The sequence below is a fragment of the Gouania willdenowi genome, chromosome 8 (assembly GCF_900634775.1).
Source record: "Gouania willdenowi chromosome 8, fGouWil2.1, whole genome shotgun sequence".
NCBI classification, from domain to species: domain Eukaryota; kingdom Metazoa; phylum Chordata; class Actinopteri; order Blenniiformes; family Gobiesocidae; genus Gouania; species Gouania willdenowi.
In genome coordinates, this window is record NC_041051.1 from 5,585,694 (window position 1) to 5,609,093 (window position 23,400).

General features: G+C 35.8%; 1 protein-coding gene across 1 annotated transcript; it reads right to left on the reverse strand.

Moving 5' to 3' along the window:
- Positions 1-5,108: 5,108 nt before the first annotated feature.
- Positions 5,109-23,312, reverse strand: LOC114468510 (putative neutrophil cytosol factor 1C). Its single transcript, XM_028455463.1, has 10 exons — positions 22,899-23,312; positions 22,146-22,205; positions 11,452-11,625; positions 11,274-11,354; positions 9,784-9,856; positions 9,521-9,704; positions 8,431-8,621; positions 8,244-8,354; positions 8,045-8,162; positions 5,109-6,094 (listed from the first exon to the last, which is right to left on the reverse strand). The coding sequence occupies exons 1-10, from the start codon at positions 23,121-23,123 to the stop codon at positions 5,335-5,337; spliced, it is 1,977 nt and encodes a 658-aa protein (XP_028311264.1). The 5' UTR covers positions 23,124-23,312; the 3' UTR covers positions 5,109-5,334.
- Between the last annotated feature and the right edge of the window lie 88 nt (positions 23,313-23,400).

The window sequence follows — 23,400 nt, forward strand, 5'->3', positions numbered from 1 at the left end:
TTTTAATGTGTGTGTATTATTATTGAGGACGCAGGAGACATCCTCATTATTATACTATATTATTCGTTTTTCTCTGTCTGTCGTTAACTCCTACAGAGTTTGTCCAATTTTGACAAATAAGCTATCAAAACGATCAGAAAGTTCCAAATATTTATGCTTTTACTTTTATAATTTGTACCTTCTTGACTTATTGCTAATGTTTAAGCTAATGCTAGGTTTAATGTTATTGCTAGGCTAATTGTAATGTTAGGCTAATGCTAGGTTAGCCTAACATATGAGATTGCATGCGCGCACAGGCAAGGCAAATTTATTTGTATAGCGCATTTCATACATAAGGCAACTCAATGTGCTTTACATGATAAAACATTCAACAGCTTAAAATCAATATGAACATTTAAAATCATCAACAACATGACCAAAAATCTCACTCTCAATCATACGCAGTAGAGAAAAAAGTGCTTTTAACTTTGATATAAAAATGCTCACATTGGATGCTGACTTCAGCTCTGCTGCAGTTTGTTCTGCTTCTTTGCAGCATAACAACTAAACACAGTATCTCTTTTGGGGGATTCCTGTCAGAAGACCATTACAATAGTCCAGTCTGCTGGAGATAAAAGCATGGACCAGTTTCTCCTGATCTTTCTGAGCCATTAAACCTTTCACTCTGGAGATGTTCTTTAGGTGGTAGAAGCTGTTTTTGTGATAGATTTGATCTGAATGTAAGATCTGAGTCAATCAGAACACCAAGGTTTTTGACTTGGTCTTTAGCTTTTAAAGATCGAGACTCAGATACTTGCTGACAGTAGTCCTCTTTTCCTTGTTACCAAAGATGATCACCTCCATCTTGTCATGGTTTAGTTGAAGGAAGTTTTCACTCATCCAGCAGTTTACTTTTTCTAAACAGTCATACAACACCTCAATGGGACCAAAGTCATCTGGGTTCAGTGATAGATATAGTTGTGTGTCATCTGCGTAGCTCTAATAATCAACCTTACAGTTCTGTAAAATTTGTCCTAAAGGAAGCATATAAAGGCTAAACAGAAGAGGTACAAGAACAGAGCCCTGAGGAACCCCACAGGACATTGGTAATCTGTCAGATTCAAAGTTTCCAATGCTTACAAAATAGCTTCCCTCCTCCAAGTAGAACTTAAACCATTGCATTACTTTTCCATTTAGTCCAACCCATGTTTGCAATCTGTGCAACAAAATTGTATGATCTACAGTGTCAAATGCAGCACTTAGATCCAATAGAATGAGAACAGATACTTTTCCTGAATCAGTGTTCAACCTTATGTCATTGATCACTTTGATCAGAGCAGTTTCAGTGCTATGATGAGAACAAAAACCTGATTGAAATTGATCAAATATTTTGTTGAATGTTAAGAATTGACTCAGTTGGTTGAAGACCACCTTCTCAATGATCTTGGCCATGAATGGAAGGTTGCTGATTGGTCTATAGTTAGCCAGTATAGAGGCATCCAGTGTTTTGTTTTTTAACAGAGGTTTCACAGCAGCTACTTTCAGGGATTTTGGTACGGTGCCTGATTGGAATGAGCAGTTAATTATCTGACACAAATCTGTGACAATTGACTTTACAACAGTTTTAAAGAAGTTTGAGGGTATTGTGTCAAGGCAACACGTTGATGGATTCAGCTGCTGAACAGTCTCCTCTATTGTTTTTGGGTTCACTGTAATAAACTCTAACATTGTAGTTGACACATCACTTAGTGGTTGAAGCTGTTCAAGCTTTTTGTGATTTTGCTGGTTTGTTCTGATGTTTGACCTTATTGATTGTATTTTTTCATTGAAATATACAGCAAATTCATTGCATTTTCCAGCTGACAGTAATTCAGGGGCTATCTGATCTGGGGGGGTTGTGAGTTTTTCAATTACAGAAAACAACGTACGAGAGTTGTTGACATTTTTAGAAATAATTTCAGAACACACATAACTAGGGGGAACAGATGTTACAGTCTCTCAGTTAAAAAAAAGACACAGAAATGATCAGATAGAGCTAAGTCTCTTACATCAACAGCAGAGATATCAACACCTTTAGAGATAACCAGATCCAAAGTGTGACCTTGAGTGTGTGTCTGACCAGTCACATGTTGTATAAGACCAAAAATGTCCATTAAAGCATACAGTTCTTTGGCAGTATTGTCTACATAAATATTTAAGTCACCTGTTATTATTAAAAAGTTGTATTCAGTGCATACAACTGACAGTAGTTCAACAAACTCACCCATGAATTCTCCAGAATATTTTGGGGGTCTATAAACGACTAAAAACAGAACTCTTGAATCACCCTTCAGTAAGAATGACATATATTCAAAGGAGATAAAATCACCAAATGTTATTTCTTTGCACTGAAATATTGATTTATAAATGGCAGCAACTCCACCACCTTTCCTGCAAGTACGACACTTATTGAAATAAATAAAGTCTTGGGGTGCACTTTTGGTTACACATAGTCTTTCTATGTTCAGCTTTGCTATTTGACTTATTCAAGGACATTGATGTCACAGATTTTGAATGGACTAAACAAATTAAAATAATTTATAAAAGCATCATCCTTTGATCTGCTTTGAGTTTAATCCGCATCAAATCCAGCTTTATTGTCATTTTGCTGAACATGCAACAGTAATGTCTCCAGGATCCAGTTAAACACACACACATCTCCCCCCACACACCACACACACATACTCACACTCGCTTATCTGAGATGGTCATTTTACCAAGATTTTAGTTGATAAATTGGCAATGAAATAATCTAAAGCAGCAGCCAGAGTGCATTTATTAAACAGCAGTTAAAGTGACCGTGTGAATAATAATTTAAAATACAGACTAAAATTAAAATATTATAAATACTGAGAAATTAGATTTAGGTGCCACATTCAGGTTTGAGCTATTTTAAACTCAAGGTAGAAAACATTATTTAAAGTATTGATGGTAAAAATGCCCAAACGTTAAATGAGGTCTGCCAGGAATCTGAATAAAGAGATGTAAAGTCTGGATCCTTTATCTTTATCATCACATGGGTAGAAAAAATCAAACAGTTACACTTGATTTTGGACATTTACTTTTTTTTCCACCATAGTGTTTAGAAAAAACATGACTCACTACGTGAAGTCTTAATGTATATACAGTGCTTATCATAAGTATTCACACCCTTGAATGATTTTCCCTTTTATTGGTTTACTAAATAAATCAATGTATAAGAAAATAGTCTTTTTTCACACAAACATTTCTTGGAAATAACTGTTTAATGTAACAGGCTTCTACAAATAATGTGAATTTAACAAAAATATCTAAAGAAAAATAATTGTTAGCATAATTATCCACCCCCTTTTAAATTTAATGGTCTGATTCAATGGTGGTACATCTAACTATGAAGTGTCACAATTATTGAAATGAGGATCACCTGAGTGGTGTGGGTGTGTCTAAAGTGATAGAGGTATAAAACACCTGTGTCCGGAGGGCCCAGTGACTGGTTGATCAATATTCCTGGCAAACTTCACACCATGAAGACAGAAGAACATCCCAAGTACGCACAAGTCGGGGGATGGATACAAAAAACATTCTAAGGCACTGAACATCTTTATGGGATAGTGGCAATGATAAAGGGAAGAAAACTATTAGATCTCGACTAGAGTTTACCAAAAGCGTGCGGGAAAACTCCATGGCCAAATGGAAGATTTTTTTGGTCTGATGAGACCAAAATTGAGCTTCTTGGCCATCAGACAAGACGTTATGTTTGGCAAGAAACCAAGCACTGCACATCACCAAAAACACACCATCCCTACTGTGAAACATGGTGGTGGCAGCATCATGCTGTGGGGATGTTTGTCAGCCACTGGCCCTGGAAGACTCGTAATGATAGAGGGAAAAATGAATGCTGCAAAATACACTGCAATCGTGGGGGGTGGGGATCTTATTCAGTCTATTAGAGAACTACGTGTTGGGAGACAGGTTATCTTAGGCAGCGGCTATCCGTACGGTTATATACCAACATTCTATCTGTACGCAGCACCCCTCATTGGCCAGTTTAGGTCACGTGACTAACCCTAAACCTACTTCGGTAAACGTACCAATAGCATTGGGGGTTGCCCGTACGGTAACCGTACGATTAGACACTTTATTTTTCAGCAAGACACTGCTCTAAAGCATACTGCAAAAACTACACAGGAATGGCTAAAAGGCAACCAGGTAAATGTTCTGTGGCCGTGTCAAAGCTCAGACCTCAGTCCTATAGAACATTTGTGTCTGGACTTGAAAAAGGCTATTCATGTCCGATACCAGCACGACCTGACAGAGCTTGAGCAGTAGTTTTTGTTTATTTCACATTACGTTGTAGAAGCATGTTTCTTTAGCCTTGATTTATTTATTAGAGCATTAAAACGGTAAATCATCCCAGGGGGTGGATACTTAGGCACTGGTTTCCAGTATGGTATATAAATCACTCATAATTTAATTAAATATATATAATTAATCAAAGTATAGATAACTAATAGTGATCACATATTCTAACAGTCATGAATTATATGTTGAAATTGGTTTTAATTTAAGAGACATGGGTCTACAGTCAGGATTGGGGTCAAATTACATTTTTAAATTACAATTATTCTTTCAATTGTCCATGTTCCATTACAATTGTAGTGGCCGACATGTTTCCCAATTACAATTGAATTACGATTCATTTTTTATCCACTGAATGTCAATTACGTTTTGAATTACTAACGTTCAATTACAATTAATCACAAATAATGAGTCTAAATAACTCCATTAAAACTTACCCTTCCTCTTGTGTTAGCATCCTGTTAGCATCTATCATAATGGATGAGTTTTGACCCGTGTCTTAAATCAACTGTAAAAGACACTAAAAACAATGATCTATCATCTTATTTGAGAATTGTTAACTACATATGTGTAAGCCATGGAACTGTAACATGGTTTCCCAGATTTTTTATGTTTTTACTGCTCATTTTAAATGTTTATACTGCAAATTTAATTTTCTTATTGATTTTTAAGCTGTTAAATGTTTTCTGTGGCACTTTTTAATTGCTTTGTGTATGAAATGCGCTATACAAATAAATATGCATGGCCTTGCGTTTAGTTAAATCATGATAAATTGACAGTTTTTATAGAATTTTCACACCAATTACAATTACAAAGTGACATGTTTAAACTCAATTCAATTACAATTACAGAATGTTTCAATTACAGTTGCAAGATTATTTAGGGAATAATTGTAATTAATTGTGAAATACTCAATTATAATCATAATTGACCCCAACCCTGTCTACAGGTAGGTTATATTTAATGTTGACGGCGTGTTTAATGACTGATGATCTGGGTCGGGGTCTGGGTAGGAGACAGTCCACCCTTGGCTGCGTTTTTGCGGGTGATGGTGGTGCACCTGCTGAGGATGTCCTGTGTCCGGGGTCTGGGGGGCACCGTGGGGGATTTGGGCACTTTGTAGAGATTTGGATCAGAGACACTGGGGACCAGCCTCCCCTCAGTGGGGCTCAGGAGGTTACTGGACGGAGCAGGTGGTCTGGAGCTCAGACAGATGGATGAGCTGGTGGTGGAGGAGGAGGAGCTGCTGAAGTCATCACTGAAGCTGAAGTCTGTGCTGTCACTGATGAAGCTCCCCACACTGTCTGCCCTCGTCATCATCGTCACTCTGCCTTCCTCCTGCTCTTCATCCATCTGCACTGTGATGATGGGTGGAGGAGGAGCCGTGCTGGTAGCATCTCCATCAGCAGGAGCAGCAGGAGCAGGTCTCACAGGAGGAGCAGGAGCAGGATCAGGTCTCATAGGAGGAGCAGGAGCAGGTGGAGGGGACTGTTGGGGCAGAACCTCAAGAGAACGGGACCTCTGGATAGAGTCTGGTTGGAACTGGAAGGGTGAGGGGGATGGATGGAGCAGGTTTCCATGGCTGAATGGGGAGTGAAGGCTGGAGGGGGAAAGCATGAGGGGGGAGGAGGGCCTGGAGGAGGGTCGGGAGTCCTGCTGATGGGGGTTCAGGTTCAGGTGAGGGTTGTTGTATGGCTGCAGGTGGATGGTGGGAATGTAGCCCACTTTACCTCTGTACCTGCATGGAAAAAATGTATTTCATTACTGTCTATCAGAGTTGGGCTCAATTATAATTGTAATGGCGTAATTGATTATTAATTGCAATTTTTATGTAATTATATTTGTGATTACAATTGACAAAATATATATATTGTTCCTGTCACCCTGAAAACAGGGACAAGCGGGTCAGAAAATGGATGGATGAATGTTTCTGTTGTAATTGAGTTCAGATAATTAACTTTGTAATTGTAATTGCATGAGCATTCTGTAAAAACTGTCATTTACAATGTGATTAAACGGAAAACTGGGAAACTATGTAACAATTCTATGGCTTATGGCTTAGGCCACACGCAATTAACAATTATTAAAATATGTTTCATATGAGGACTATTTTACCATAAAATTCATCCATCATCCATTTTCAAACCTGCTTGTTCCTGTTTTTCAGGGTTGTGGGGGTATCTTAACATTTTTATTTTTAATTTAGGGCTATACTAACTGAAAAAAGCTGAAACGCCCACACCAAAAATATTAATTCCGATATTTTCATTAATTAGGAAGCCTAACAAGGTCAGCAAGAGATAAAAAACCAAATTAGATGATAGATAATATTTGTTAGTGTATTTTACAGCTGATTTAAGACATGGGTCAAAACTGACCTGTTATCATTACAGATGCCAACAGGAAGCTAACACAAGAGGAGGTTATTTATTAAAAGCTCAGTAATTGGAATGAATTGGAATTGAACTTTAGTAATCAACTTTCAAGGGAAAATAATCATTTTAATTGGAAAAAATGCTGGTAATCGTAATTGAGTTGTATTTGAACATGTATAATTGAAGACATAATTGTAAGTGAAAAATGTAATTGACCCTAACCCGGCTGTCCATGCATCAGTTTGTCATTCAGAAAATTAAACCAAATGAACCTATGCATGTCTGGTATTCCTTTAACAACTAAAAAACATGCTTTTAAAAAAAACATTTTACTCTTAATTTTTTGTTCTAACATTCCTAATTTTTCAGTAATTTTGGTCAATATTTTTCAAATCCACCCATTGTAGTTTTTTTTCAATTTTGTTAGGCATGGCAAAGAAAACAACTCTAATTTGTCATGTATTTATAGAGCGCCGTTTGAAAAGTTGTGCATGCTAAAATAAATGCAACTTTTTGCAACATTTAGAAACTAACCACCTTTAAAAAATTTACATGAATTTTTTTTACATTACTTCTGACCAGATTTACAGCAATATTTGTGAAATTTGTAATTTTTTTCTCATAAAAATATAATGTCAATGTTAAATTTAAAAGTTTCTAAAATGTTAAATATTAAATCTAAATGTTTTCTTTAAATCTGAATGTTAAATCTAAATACTAAATCTAAAACTTTGAGCTTTTATTTTGCTACTTCTGGTGAATTTGCATATTAGCTAAATATTTAGTTTCACCCGTGACATTGAGATTTAACATTTAGATTTAACATTTAGCATCTAGATTTAACATTTTTATTTGCCATTTAACATTTTTATTTACCATTTAACATTTTTATTTAACATTTAGATTTACCATTTAAAATTTAGATTCAACATTTAGCATTTAAATTTAGATTTAATATTTTAATGTAATATTTATTTTTAACATTTAGATTTCAAATTGACGTTATAGTTTTACAAGAAAAAAAATCACAAATTTCACAAATATTGCTCTAAATCTTGTCAAAAGTTAAAAAAATAAATAAATCACACGTTTTTTAAACGTGGTTTGTTGCTAAATGTTGCAAAAAGTCTGCTGTTTATTTTAGAACTATACAATCGGCGCCCCATATGTATTGTATTTTAATGATATTTAATATTTTCAATTAATTTTTATTGGGAATATTTTATTGGCTAAAAATCACCAAGCGATAGTGCTGGTCTCATTCATTTTATCGATAGTTGAATCAATATTTTTTTCCCATCTCTAGTAAATACCTGACGAGCCACCAGCCATTCTCAGACCTCTGCAGGACCTCCACCACTGCACCTATCTCCACAGTTATCTCATCCACCTTGTTGGCCTTGTAGCTTTTGATCACCGTGTAAAGCATCCCTGTGGATGAACAAAGGACAAAAACTAGTTGGTTATCTTTTAACAGAGAGTAAACATGAATAGCTGTATCTGCACACATACCTCTATCTAATTCCTCCTCAGGCTCATCATCCTCTTCCTCATCCAGGCTCACCAGATATGGTGCAGGAAACCACGCCATCTGTTTGTTTTCTTTCTCCACAAGCCACCACCCTGAAATAACAGAAAACAAGTGTCCGACCGGGAGAATGTGCATGGATGTGTTGCCTTTAATAAAAACCTATCTGACCAGCTTTGTCCTTGATCAGCACGTCCAGCTTCTCGTCCGCATCCACTTTGAAAGGTTTGTTTTTGGTGTCTTTGGTCTCGTATGCGGCTAAACATTTGTAGGTCTCTGTCACAAAGGGCGTGGTCACGTTGCCACCGCTGCCTTGGACCCCGTCTGTCCTGGCTTCATCTTCAGAAGACATGATCATGATGCTGAGGAGAAAGGAGACGTTCTACAGATGTTAAGGATGTTGGAGTGTCTGAAAGATATTCCTCCATCTTTATCAAAAACTGACAATTACACCGTGTTTGCATTACAATGACAGCCGCAAGTTCATTTCAAATTATTTTTTAATAATAGTTAAGGTTTCATTTATTCAAACAACTTTTTCAGCAGACACCTCTGAAGAAGACTGGCAGTTGACAGTCGAAACATATCAGTAAAAAAGTTGGCTAAATAAATGAAACCCTAACATATCATTCAAAAAGAAGACAAGACAAAATTGCTGAAGTTACGCAGAAATGAAGGACACATTAAAGCGATCAGCAGATGCCTCTGAAGAAGACTGACAGTTGACATTCAAAACGTGTCAGGAGATCAAAGTACATTTTCGTGAAAAATGTCTGAATAATTCAATCATTTCAACTTTTTCAAACTTTTTCTACTTTTTTCAAATTTTTCCAACCCATTTCAACCTTTTTTAACATTATTGCTAATGTTCAGCTAATGCTAGGATGTGACTAATGCTTGGTTAGTGCCAATGCTATGATATTGCTAGGCTATTGTTAATGCTAGGCTAATGCTAATGTTAATACTAGGCTAATGCTAATGCTAGGTTAGTTCTAATGCAAGGCTATTGCTATTGCTAGGCTATTGCTAATGCAAAGCTAATTAAATTGCGAGCTATTGCTAATGCTAGGTTAATGCTAATGCTAATGTTAGGCTAATGTTAATGCTAATGCTAGCCAATGCTAAGCTAATGCAGTGCGACGTGGGCAAGCACCTACATCCTCCAAGTATTCTAGTTTTCCATGTATTTGTAGAATGTTTAGTTTCACTCCTGATGAAGAACTGAGCTGATTGTGAGTATCAAAGAGAAACCAATGCTCACCTGTTTTTTGTAAACTCTGGCTGCAGGTCCTGGTCTGTGGGAGTGAAGAACTGAAGGAGGTCTGCTGACTGAGTAACTTTAGCGTCACACGTCAGGAGCTGCTCGCAGTATTTCTGTAAGAACTGCAGACATACCAGGGACTTGTTGGGGCCCTTCCTGTGGCTGTTCTGCTTCAGCTTTTTATCTGAAAGCACATAACACAGGTTTAGTCATTGTCCATCAGTTTAAAGTTAGACTTTGTTATTCATGTGACGATAATGGACCTCGAAATCTGGGGATGTCTCTGTTTGATTTGGTCACTTTACTCGCAGATGGAAAGGATTTCTTCATTTTCTTCTGTGAGAGAAAAATAGACGAGTCAAGACTAGGAACAATGTGCACATAGGTCTGTGACCCCTCCCTCCCCATGGTAGAACAAAACACAAGTGTATCTTTTTAAATATGATATATAACAAGTGAGAAAATTATTCTTGGAATTGGTGACAGGGTGTTTTTGAGCAGATTTTAGTGATGTACCCTGGTGACGATATTTGCGATTTATCAAAAACTAAATTTACTTCAAAAAAATGTTTTATATCATATTTGGTACCAAAGTGTCGACAATAAATAAAACAATTTGAGTTGCTTCTAAATCTATTTTGGCCATTGAATGACAAAAGGTGACAAGTTAACAGTCAAAAATATTTTGACTTTGGGAAATCATTTTGAGCAAAATTGTTCATAACATCGTCAACATACACGGCAGAGTATTGTTTATGGTCTTAAAATCATCCGAGTCCATTCCTCAAGCTCATAAAATAATAACTTTTGGCAAGAAGAAACAATTATTGTGTGAATGTAGTCCATTAACTATCATCACAATACAGAGCAGTGTTGTTTAAGGTCTTAAAATCATTCTAAATTTCAATATACCGACATTCTATCTGTACAGCGCCCCTTTGGTCAGTTTATGTCACATGACTAAAACTAAACCTAACCCTAAAAATGGTTGTGATACAGGGTTATAACCTAACCCTAAGATGCTACGTACATGTACTTTTTTAACCATACCAATAGCAAAATGGGTTGTCCATAAGGCAACCGTACAAATAGACACTTTCAATATATTTTGACTTTGGGAATCATTTTTCACAAAATTGTCCATAACATCGTCAATATACACGGCAGAGTATTATTTACTGTCTTAAAAGAATTTCAGTCCATTCCCCAAGCTCATAAAATAACATATTTGACAAGAAGAAACAATTATTGAGTGAATATAGTCCCCTAACTAATATTACCCCCTCATTTTTTGACAAAATTGATCGTGGCCATAGCAGTCTGTCATCTGGTCAGATCTCGGAAGATAAGCAGATCTGGGTCTGGTCAGTAGGTGGATGGGAGACCACTGAGAATTCCAGGTGCCACAGTGGGGGACAGTCGCTCCAATGGTATCTGTCATTGTGTCCTTGGGCAAGGCACTTCACCCACATTGCCTAGTATGAGTGAGTGTTGGTGGTGGTCAGAGGGGCCGATGGCACACTATGACAGCCTTCCGTCAGTCTGCCCCAGGGCAGCTGTGGCTACAATAGTAGCTTACCACCACTAAGTGTGGAGTGAAAGAATAATGCCTTAATTCTGTAAAGCGCTTTGGGTGTCTATGATAAAGCTCTGTATAAAATCCAATGCATTATTATTATTATTGTTCTATCATGGGTAAAAGGCTGTTTTCAGACAGCTGTCAAACATGAAGATGGACGTTTCCTTTACTCACATGCATGCTCTTGAATTCCCTGAAACTTCTGAAAACAACAACCTCACTCTGGTCTGACCAAAGCACAGATGTCATGAACAGCTGTGAAAGGAGAAAAAAAATTGAACAATAAAATTTTCATTTTTTTTCTCAAAAATTAACTTTCAAACATATAAACAAGTGCATTAATGTTTCTTACTTTTGTCTTCTCTTTCTGCATCACCCCGACCAGACGAACATTAATGGGAAAGCGTGGGGCCTCCATCCCCTCACAGAGAGATGATGAACACAGTCTATTCCTGTTTAGAATGAAGAACCAATGCTCTCCAGGTGACTTTATAACTCCTCCATCACAGCAGGCGGGGTTTAGTCTCTGGACAATACAATGGTTGTATAAATGTGGGGAATTCCTGCATTTCTCCACAGCCACTCCTGTCCTGTGTGTAACATAGTCACTGACGGAAAAAAGAGGTTATGAATGAATGAATGAATAGCTTTATTTGTCATTGCACACGTTAGTTATTTCACTTTCATTCCGTCCAAGAAAAACATGAAAAGACAATCACATATATAACATAACGTGGGGAGAGTGGGAGAACTGTGGGTCGTCACAGGAGCGGTGTCCCATATTTAGATGAAAAAAGGGGTAACAACAGAAGGATAGGTGAGGGGGGAAAAGGCTGGTTTTAAACTGAATTCCCTATTGTGGAGGTCAGTGTAAAGCTTGGAAAAAAACTTTCCTCACCAAACATGCACAAAGGAAAAACACAGTCACACACATGCACAAAAACACGTGGGGGGGGGGGGGGGGGGGGATGATACCAGTGATAATGATTCATGGAGCCAAATAGACTGAAGTTTTTCTCAGGTTTAGATAGATCTCTGGCTGCAGTTTATCAACAGTATGTCGACACAGTGTCTTAGTTAAGTCTTCAGTCAACAAATGCTATTGCTGGATTTGGGATGTTCCATCAAAAAAGTTGATATTCCAGCAGCAGAACACAAAAGCAGCATTCATCAAAAGGATATTATTACCATTTAAATGTACATTTAAATTCAATTTGATATATCATATTATAAAGACTTTTAAAAAGGAAGTTTACTTATTTGTGATGCTTCACTGACCTCTAGTGAAAAGGATTATAATCTATAGTTTAAAGCAGCCAACATTCAAGTCAGTGTTTAGAAAAGTGACCAATATGAGCATCAATAAAGGACAGATTAGATGTTTGTGTCGTCGTTTTGTGTTTTTCTTGTTCTATTTTTCTGTCATTTTGTGTATTTGTGTTGTTCTTTTATGTGATTTTGGAGAAATTTTGTTTACTTTTTGCTCTTTTATGTTTTCTTAATTTTTTAAATGTGTTTTCCTGACATTTTGTGTATTTGCATTGTTCTTTTATGTGTTTTTGGAGAAATTTAGTGTATTGTTCTTTTGTTTTTTTTAATTATTTTGTTATTTCATGCATTTTTGTATATTTGTGTTCTTTTGTTTTTAGAGAAGTTTTGTTAATTTTTTTGCTGTACTTGTAAGTTTTTCTTATTGTCTTAATGTTCTTTTCTAGTGTTCGAGTCATTCTCTGCTCTAAACTGTTGTGCTGTGAATTTAATTAACTATTCATTTTGGTCATGGCTTTAATCAAAATTTGAATATATAACAAATAATTAAAAAAAAAATAATAATAATTTAAATGAACAAAGATGACTAGGATTGCATTACTGTTTCTACACTATATTTGCTTCAGTATGTTGTTGGAGGGCTGCAATGAAGTATAACCCTCATTATAATTAATGGAAAATATTTCTAAGTCTCTCCACCCAAATACTTTAGCTGAAGCTATAATTTCACAGTAAAGTGCTTGTGTAGAACATCTGTAAACATGAATGATTGACGTCATTAAAGAACCCTGGGCTGTTGTACAAAAATCAGACAACTTTAATCATGAGGTTTTAATGTAATTGTGCAGTAAAGTGACATTACATGTTTCAGTTAATCACAGAATTTAAAACGTACCAATAACATGTGATGGAATATAGAAGTACATTAAATGATAAATTCTTAGTTTGCATAGACAAAATGACCTGCATGTGGTCATTGTAGAATTGTTGTTCTGAAATATCACAAAGCTTTTCTTTTTTTTTTAATTTAAATAGTAGCTTAGAGGGGGGTTATTGTGTGAAAATAATCTGTTTTATACACTCAGATCATGTGTTACATACATACTGCATTAACTGAACAATCCAGCTTCACCACAACATACACGTTTAAAGATCTTTCCAGAAAATATAAGGTTTAATCTCATGGCTGATGCAAGTTCAAAAAAAAAAAAAACTCAACAATCTGGGGAAATAAATTTGATTGTATAAAATATAGCTTGATAAAAATAAAAAGACCCCATAAAGCATAAGCTTAATACATTCTGCTCATAACGTTGACACTCCGGCCTCGTCTGAATGTTATTAAAAGCCAATCATATTTAATGACTCCATTGAAAACAAACATGACTCAGCATCTATTAAAAACCTGTTCTATGAAGACAGCTGTAGTCAGAGAAAGAACTTAAATTAAAACTGCTCCAAACACTTCAACAAATACAAATTAAAAAAATAATGAATCCAACATCAGCTCTTCAGCAGCAGTGCGTCTATCCATCCAACGCAGCTCTTTGTGCCTCCGTTTCCAGTCTGACCTCAGTGCAGAGGAAAGCAGGTCTTTATCATCTGTGGCATTTACAGGTTCTCCTTGTGGGTGCCGTCCCATTATTAAAGCATGGGCAGCTTGAAGGTCTCTCACTGTTTCTGAGCATTTATGTCACCGGAACTCATAAATAGGAACACTGCGTTCACGTATATGGTTTAAACTTAGAGACTGGTACCTGTGGAGAGGAAAAACATTATTAATTACACAATTACCAAAAAATTAAAAAGATTTTATCACTATTCCAGGGTTTGGTCAATTATTATATCGCTTAATTGATAATTAGGATGTAATTCTAATTGTAATTTTTTTAATCTGTTGCTGTCGTAATCGTAATTAAATTGTAATTGAATTTAGATAATTACTGATGATGCAGGAGGCCTCACTATTGTTATCAGTTTTTTCTTCTGTCGTCATTAACTCCTCCTACACATTTATCCTATTATGACAATTAAGCTATCAAAAAAATTCAGAAAGTTCCCGAGATTTATGCTTTTAATTTTAAAATTATGACATGTTTTATTTCCCATTTGTAGGAGGAGGAGTTATTAATAATGGGTTATATAAATAAGAATATTAATTATGATTATAAATATTACTTCAACTTCAACTGCCACTCCTGTTAACAGGAGAAATATGTCTAAGTTTGTAGATTAAACCCAAGAATTTGAAACCAGGGAAAAGTGAATGCGAAGAGCAACATCTACACCATCATCACAGCTTTAATGAATCAGAGGAATCAAAGATTACGTTTAACCTTTTATTCAAAATTCAACAATTAACACAGTCAAAATATCAATTGAAATGGGATAATTAAATCATGATAAAATGCATTTCTAGGCTAATAAAAGTGAGGATTATATGTAATAAGGTGAAATCACTATTCTAGGAGAATGCTAGTCTACTAAATATTGAATAAAAATGCAGGATACATATTCGAATAATAAGATAATAAAATCAAGGAATAAAATCATAAAGAGAGCTCATAACAAAGAGAGGAAGACAGACAGGGGAGACGAACAAACATGAATGAGATGAAGTGTGTGGAACATGGTGTAAGTGTATGTAAGTGTGCAGTTATGGAAGTATGTGTGTGACCTATTGTGGATCAAGTTTGCTGATCAAAGTTTGTCAGGTACCTTGAAGATGATGTCAGGGTTGGACCTGGAGGTGCTGTTTGTAGAAATGCAGAGAGACGTGCCACCGTTGAGTTCTGAGGCATTTCAACAGAGTATAGCCCCTACAGCCAATACAGGCAGTTCTGGCCTTCACAGCTGGTTTAGAGAATGGCTCGTGGCTTACCACAGTGGGTTGCGAGCCTGGCCTCTTTCGGCTGTTACGCACGTCACTAGATGCTGGTCCGAACCAAGCAAGCTGTTGTTTCCAAAAATGTAACTGTTTCGACTACAAATAAAATTAAGTAAATGAAAAGGTGGGGAAGGGAAATGCGTTGAGCATGAAACGCCAGCGTCCCAAAACTGAAATTTTGGGCGGTTTTCTTCCTTTTAAAAGATTATCTTTGAGACTCGCCTCCCAAGAAGGAAGCTTCGTTGATTGGTTTAAAGTTGCCAGCATCTCAGCTGGCTGCCTGGAGGTGTGTCTGGGGTATGTGTTTATGTGAGACAATGACAAACAGGAGGGATGATTCCTAGATTTACACATAAACCATAATAATGAGTTCAGCATATTCTCTTCTACGTCATACCTTGAAACATCATGTATTATGAAAGAGTTTGATACCAAACACGACTGGAAAATAGCAAAGTATTACTTTAGGAACCGGTTAATGAATTTTACATGTAATTACTCAAACATAAATGTCAAAAATCATGTTATGCCTCTTCTTTACTATATGGTTGCAGTAGATACCTTAAACTAACTTTTGTGATGTTTTCTGGTATTTTAAGCACTTTTTAAATAATGAAACATTTAAAATAGCATTCTGCGGGTATAAAATTATCTGAAAAGAGTGGAATAGGACAAACAATATTTGTAATTTCAATTTCTGCAGAAACCATTCCAATAATGTTTTCATTTGTAACTTTTCAAACATAACACAGTTTCTTTGTTCTCACTTCTTCACTTGGACACATCTCAGAGAAAGCCTGGGAAGTGTCATTGTGTGACAGCTCACCACAGGGGTCAGGGGGACAGTTCTGTGATCTTACATAATCCCAAAGGTATCTGTTTGTAAAGGAGGGAGAAGACGGATGTTCTTCCCCCGTGTGAAGTCGTAAAAAGAGTTCGTACTGAACACTTCAAAGTGTTGGGCCAGTCTTTTCGGCTCCGTTATTGGTTCAAAGGAAGCATAGTGGGGTTAGCTATGCACCTCAAAGTTGCTGGGGCAGTTATTTTGTAAACAGTTTGTGATAAAGAAACAGGCTCCTTGGTTAATTCCTGTTAGGAAGAGGGTCTTTGGGCTTGATGTGGTTTGGTTCCCTACACATTCATACATTCTTTTCTAATAGAAATTTCAGATTTCTTAACTTTTAACCCCTTCATCCCCAACCATTCTTCAACTGATTCAAACTACTCAAACTTTAACATGTTCAGCTACTACCTAAAATACATTTGTATTATTTTGAACTTTTTCAACCATTTTCATCCTTATTGCTAATGTTCAGCTATTGCTAGGCTAATGCTTACGCTAGACTAATACAATGTTAATGCAATGCGCATATCAAAGCTAATGATATGCTAATGCAACTTCATGCTAATGGTAATGTGACCATTAGCATGAACTAATGGTCACATTAGTTCTTCACATTAGCATCCATTAGCAAATGTATGCTAATGGAGGCTAATGCTAAGCTAATGCAGTGCAACGTGGGCCACCACCTGCATCCTCACTTGCAATTACAAAGTTAACTAGAATATTTTCATTTCCTTAAGAGAATGCAATAAAAATTTGACACAAATTGTCAATTACAATTAAATACAAAACTGGGGAACCATGTTACAGATCTATGTACAGTTGTACACATATGTAGTTAATTATTATTAAGATATGTTTCATTATCAAGCTTTCACACACACGCTTTTACCATTTTAACAAAATGAAGGCTCAGACACCAAAAATATTAAAACCTATATTTTCATTGATTAGGAAGCCTAACAAGGTAACCAATAGATAGGAAATATATGGGATGATAGATATATGTTTTTAATGTATTTTACAGATGATTTAGGACCCGTTAGCATAAGAGATGCTAACAAAAAGCTAACACAAGGGGAAGGGTTAACACTTTATAATAACTATCCATTATAAGTAGTTAATAGATTATTAATAAACTCTTAGTTAATGAGTTATACATTGATTGTGAACAGTTTTTACAAGTGTCTTAGCCAATAGATAAATTACAAGCTGTCACTTAATTTATAAACTATATGTAAACTGTATGTTAATGATTTATAACTACAGTTTTCCCACTTCCAAAGACTGGAGAGGTAGGTACACTTCAACTGTGAGAGACAAAACATTTAAAAGAATTCTACACAAACACATTGTATGATTTTCAAATAATTAATTTTCATCTTATTGCATAAAGTAATTATGACAGGTATACAATAGAAAATATGGTACTTTATATTTAGTACAGAAACCTTTGTTAACAATTACATGTCAGACGATTCCTGTAGATCTAGACCAAATTATTTAACTTTATGTACGTTAATAAATGAGGAATAGATGCTACTTTAGAATAACATATCTATATATATATATATAAAACTGATAAGTCAGGAGAGGCTGCTTTCTGTTTTCACGCCCCTATCTAATGGAACGCCCTGACTGCAGATCTGAGAGTTCCCACATTAAACACTTTTAAAAGCAAATAGAAAACTCTACTTTTTGGAACATTTTATGGCTAGATGTTGATGCCTGCTTTCATTGTGTGCATGTGTTGTGTGATCTCCTTTATGTGAATCATTTTTATGTACATGAGCTTTTATTCTGAATTTGTATATTGTATTTTTAATTTTTAAATCATTGTTGAGATTAATTGTTTTTGAATGAAGCACATTGTGTTGCCTCGTGCATGAAATGTGCTATATGAATAAAGTTTGATTTGATACTTACAAATCACCAACATACAGTTAATTTATGTAATTTATAAATTATTAGTTGACAGCTTGTATCCATAAGGCACAGTTATAAACCCTTAACAAACTGTTAGCAAATATTTTAAATCATTAACTAACAGTTCATTAATGATCTATTCATTCCTCATAAAGGATTTTATAAAGTGTTACCGAGGAAGGTTAACTTTTATTAGGTTATTTATTTTAGGTTCAGTAATTGCGATTAACTGTAATTCAATAATTGAGAACGTAATTGTAATTGACTTTCTGAGAATAAAAAATAATTGTAATTTAATTGTACCTGGTAAAAATGCTGGTTACTGTAATCGTAATTGAATTGAAAATGAAATGTGTAATTGAAAATGTAATTGAAACTAGGGGTGGTCCGATATCAGCCAGAAAACTAATATCGGATTTCATCGGACTGCATCTAAAATCTCAGATATATATGATATATTTATTCAATTGTAAAATACTGTAAATATTATGTTGAAGTTTAAAATTTATGTAATCAATTTGTTAATAATTAATGGGTCAGTTTTTCTCATCCCTATTGTTGCTGACTATTGTTCTCTGTTTGACTAACATCACTTGATCAACATTCCACACTACAAAATAAGTAATAAAAGTATGTATGATTTGTGCTGATATCGTAACGATCAATATGCAAGGCTGCAATATTGGTATCGTACAGGAAATGAAAAAGTTGTATCGGGACATCCGTACTTGTAACTGAGCCAAACCCTGCTCTATTGTGTGTTGGTTACCACTCAGAGCTGCGATGGTAATAGTAGCCCTCAATAGACGCCGTAGACTTCTGGAAGCATATGTAGTAGAAACCTGCAAAGGAGGCTCCGCTGATGTCTTTTATCGTGTGGTCAGGAACTAGAAACTGTTCCTGGGAATCAACAAAGAGCCAAAGTTAGAGCTGAACAATCAAAGACACTTCCTCTCTTCAGTGACGTACGAACCTTCCACCGCATGAAGATATAATCGCTGCTTTGTAACGCGTCATAGTCAAAGTCGTCAGAGTTAAAGGCTTTGGCATATTTGTAAAAGGCCGGGAACTTCCCCTGCAACCAGAATGAGAGGAAAATATGTTGTAAAATAACAGCCAAGGGTTCATTTGTTGTTTAAGAGATAGTTTTCAAAAATACACACACACGTTTGTAAACACTGAAATAAAGTGTTCATGAAGCTAAGAAATCCGTGTACCCTTCGTTCTTTGGTTATTCCGTTTACAAACCAAATCAAAATAACAAATAAACAGCGTGGATATTTTGTTTTACTGACTTAAAACCTAAACAGAAAAATAAAAAACCTTTCTGTTTTTAAATCTTGCAAGACCAGCCAATACAGTCCAAGAGATCAATTTATGTTCATTTTACCACAAGAAAGATTAGAAAGAAAACAAAAGAGGTCTGTCTGTTCTAGGGGTTTATATGAGGAATGACTTGACATTTAATTTCAAAAAGAAAATGTCACAATTTGTTCTAAAGTTATGTATTTGAAGCAATAGAAATATGTTTGGGTTTTTTGTTAAATGTTGCATATAAAAGAAAGTACGTGTGTGTGTATATATACAGTATATATGTAGTTTTGCATTACTTGAAAAAGGCAACTCAAATATAATTGTTGAATGCTTGCATTGCTTTTGTATGTATTATTGGAAAAAGTAACTTAATGTTATTTATGTTGGGCATATAAGCATTTTTGCTTCTGTCTGTTTCAGTCTTGATATATATTTTTAAATTGTGATTAATGTTTGAAAATTTTGTGTTAGAGTGAAACAAACAAACTGGAAAAAAAAAAAAAAAAAAACAGTTTATGTGATATTTGGATATTTAAGGGAAACTATGGGAGCTTCATGTTTTAAGCTCACCGCACAGAGGGGACACACAGGGGGGCGGACTTTTACTCCTGGACATAAAAAAGGAGCAAGGTATAAGTCACATTAGTGATGAACTGGTGAATTGAAATGTCATTATTACATAACTAAATTAAAACAAAAAACAGATGTTACAAAAAGCATGCAGAGGATATGTGATTAAATAAGGTGGTGCTCCTCGTTTCTTGTGATCAGCTTACTTACTTACTAATTGTTTTTGCAAAAGTGTCAAATGGTAGAAGTTCTATCATCTATTGTTCCTCACACCAGCCTCAGCCACCAGGTTATTTGGATACTATTTGGAGAGACAGAATGTGATGTGCTTAAGCTCTCGCTCTAATTTACCCATAAATATCCAAATATCCAAACAGAACATGATTTTAATTTTACAAAGTCCTGTTTTTTTATTTTAATACAAAAACACATTTGTTTTAGAATGTTTACAAAAAATCCAGAAAAGCATAAATATACAGTAGCTTAGTTAAACTCAAGATTGTGCTTTGTAAACAACACAATCATAATATTATTTATTCATATTACACACTATGTTAGCACTCGATGAAAACACTAAACACCAATTTGTTATTTAAGATAATTTATTGCTTTCATTGATTCAGCCATATACCTAAATTAATTTACATTGGAAAAATGTTGCTTCTCTTGTCAAATATTGTTAAGCGATAAATTGGTCCCTCCACTAGTTATAATGTCATACATACTTGTCCTTAAAACTTTTTAAAAAAGAAAACCAAAACCACTTTTTAAAATTTTTAGTTAAACTTACCCAATGCTTCCGGTCCACGTTCTCATCTGCATCCCACTTACGGGTTAAAAAAGGCCTCTTTTGGCTTATAATTTCCCCAGCGAAGAAAGTTGTGAGTGTGGGGTACTCCTGACGTAAAAAAACACACATTTAAAAGGAGTCCAAACGTGTGGTAACTGCATCTGTAAATGTTATATATAGGGGAGGGCATCGAGCATCGATTGGTCCCGGGACCAACTTTCCAATTCTCCTGGAATCATTCACATTTTTTAATTTCAATTCTTACTTTCGATAACCAGTCCGCCGAACACCAACGAAGACAGTGACAAAGTTAGTGATTACTCCTACGTACTGATTACCTATTTTCAAAAGTATTTTAATTACTTTACTTTATATAATTAAGATAATTTTCAAAAATGTAATGAACAAAATATTAAACAGTGTTTTTGTCTTTTTTTACTAAGTCACACTTAGTAATGTCGTGTGTCAGAGAGAGTGTGTGTGTGTGTGTGTGTGGGGAAGCGTGGCCCTTTAAAGCTGCAGTATGTAGAATCCTCTCTTCGCTCCATTTTGAAACTGAAACCTATCCTTCCTTACCGGCATATTTTGTGAAGCTCTTAACAACTTTTTTCTTCATAGTGACAAATGTATGGACTTTATCTTGTGTTAGTGGTGATTTTTCTGGTGTTTTAGAGACTCTGACATGACTGCACGTATCACTGTACTTACTGCTCTGAGCAGCGGCAGCTGCTGTCGTCAGCTCGTCCCTGCCACAAGCACACACAGAGGGGGCTGTGATCTTGGCTGCCTGTTGCTCAGAGCAGAGTGACAACCATCACTCCACATCCAGACTGTAAAATGATTTCACCTTAAATAAGCTTTTCTTAGGTTAACGAGGAATCGAAATCGGGACCGGAATCGTTTTAATTCAAACGACGCCCAACCCTAGTTATATACGGGTATATATATATATATATATATATATATATATATATATATATATATATATATATTTTTTTTTTTTGGTGGTAATTTTACCACACTTAATTTTAACATCAGAACTATTTAAATCAGTTTTGGATGCACTTTGTTTGGCTACCATTCATCATTAGCCTGTATAATTATGCTGTACTCCTGTTTTGAATGCAACTACCATTCACACCGACCCTGGTGCAAACTCAGACCGACTCTGGTGCACACTGACCCTGGTGCACACTGACACAGTCTTACTTCTCATCTTTCACTCTGTGCTGCAACAGCCACAAATGTACATCAGGATTCTGCTGACATTTCCCTCCTCTGGTTACATAATGTAATGGCTATACAGTTGACACACTTACACATGTGTGATGGCAGTCAGGTCACATACTTGTCCTTAACTACACTTTGTCTGTCACTTATTAATCAAACTGGAACCAGTCGGATTAAAGGTCACCATTACTACACTTGACCTAGATTGGAACTTACCTCAGTCAGGCCTTTGATTTTTAGGTATCCACACACGTACGAGTCTTCCATAGTTACATGCTGTCCAAAACAAAGAGGACATTTGGTTATTATTATTATTGTTGTTGTTGTTGTTAGCCCAAAGTGCAAAGAACAAGCTGCTTTGAAGAACATTTCTTCGAATGTGAAAGTAGACGTTCCATTTTATTGGACTGACACATCTACCAATGCAGCTCAAGTTATCGATTATTGAAAGTACATTGAAAAAACCATTGTGCAACCCATGAAAATAAAAAAAAACAATAATTAAAAAATAAAAAATAAACTTGAAAACAAAGTTTTATCATCTTTTAGAATGAGTCAAAAGTATAATTGTTGAGGCATGTTTCCTTCTGTGTAACACATTTTGATACTGTATTTTTGGCCTAAACATACAGTACATTTTAAATGATCTGTAGCAACAATTTACAGGTTCAGAGGGAAAACAATACAATCTTAAAATTGTATTCAAGATATAAGTTCTGTTTGATTAGGTATTGTTTTGTAAACACAAAATATACACTAAAATATCACATTTTATAGGTTATTCTAATATTTTTTTCTAAATTTATAATACCAGCTTCTGTCAGTCACTTAGACCAATTCAAAATTAGAATTAGGTCAGTGCGTTAGCAGCAGTTAGACAGGCGGCTAAAGCTAAAGCAGATGAGATAGTTTGGTCTACACACTGTAACAGGTAAAGTTGTGATAAAACCAGAGAAAGTATTTATTTACCTGTAAGACCACCTCCACGTCGTAGGCGCTGCCCTTACTTTTCTGGTACCCACGAAATTGAGCTCCGCTGTACAGCAGCGACGAGGCAACCCCGGGCTGGTGGGTGTTGATTGGGGCAGGGGGGACAAGAGACACCGGTGTCGAGCAGGCCATAAAGGATGTTCCGAGACTCTCCGCTCTAACAGGCATGATGAGCGCTAAAGTGTCCCCGTCAGCGACCGTCATCAAATTTAAAGACCGAAGACACCGCAGGTAGAGACGAAGAACTGACAGGAATAACGTCTGTCAACAGGGAGTCCGTAAACTTTGCTAAGATCTGTTAGCTGTGCATGGCTAAGGGACTGTAACAACTGCTTGGCCTCATCAGTGGCTCCAGCTTCCCTGAATGTGATTGGAGGAAAAAATCGGAACGGCGTTTTATTGGCTAGAGTCCCGAAATGCATTGTGGGAGTTGTAGTTTGCATTGAACTACAGCTGTCAGTTGAGTTGGGTGTCAGTGCCC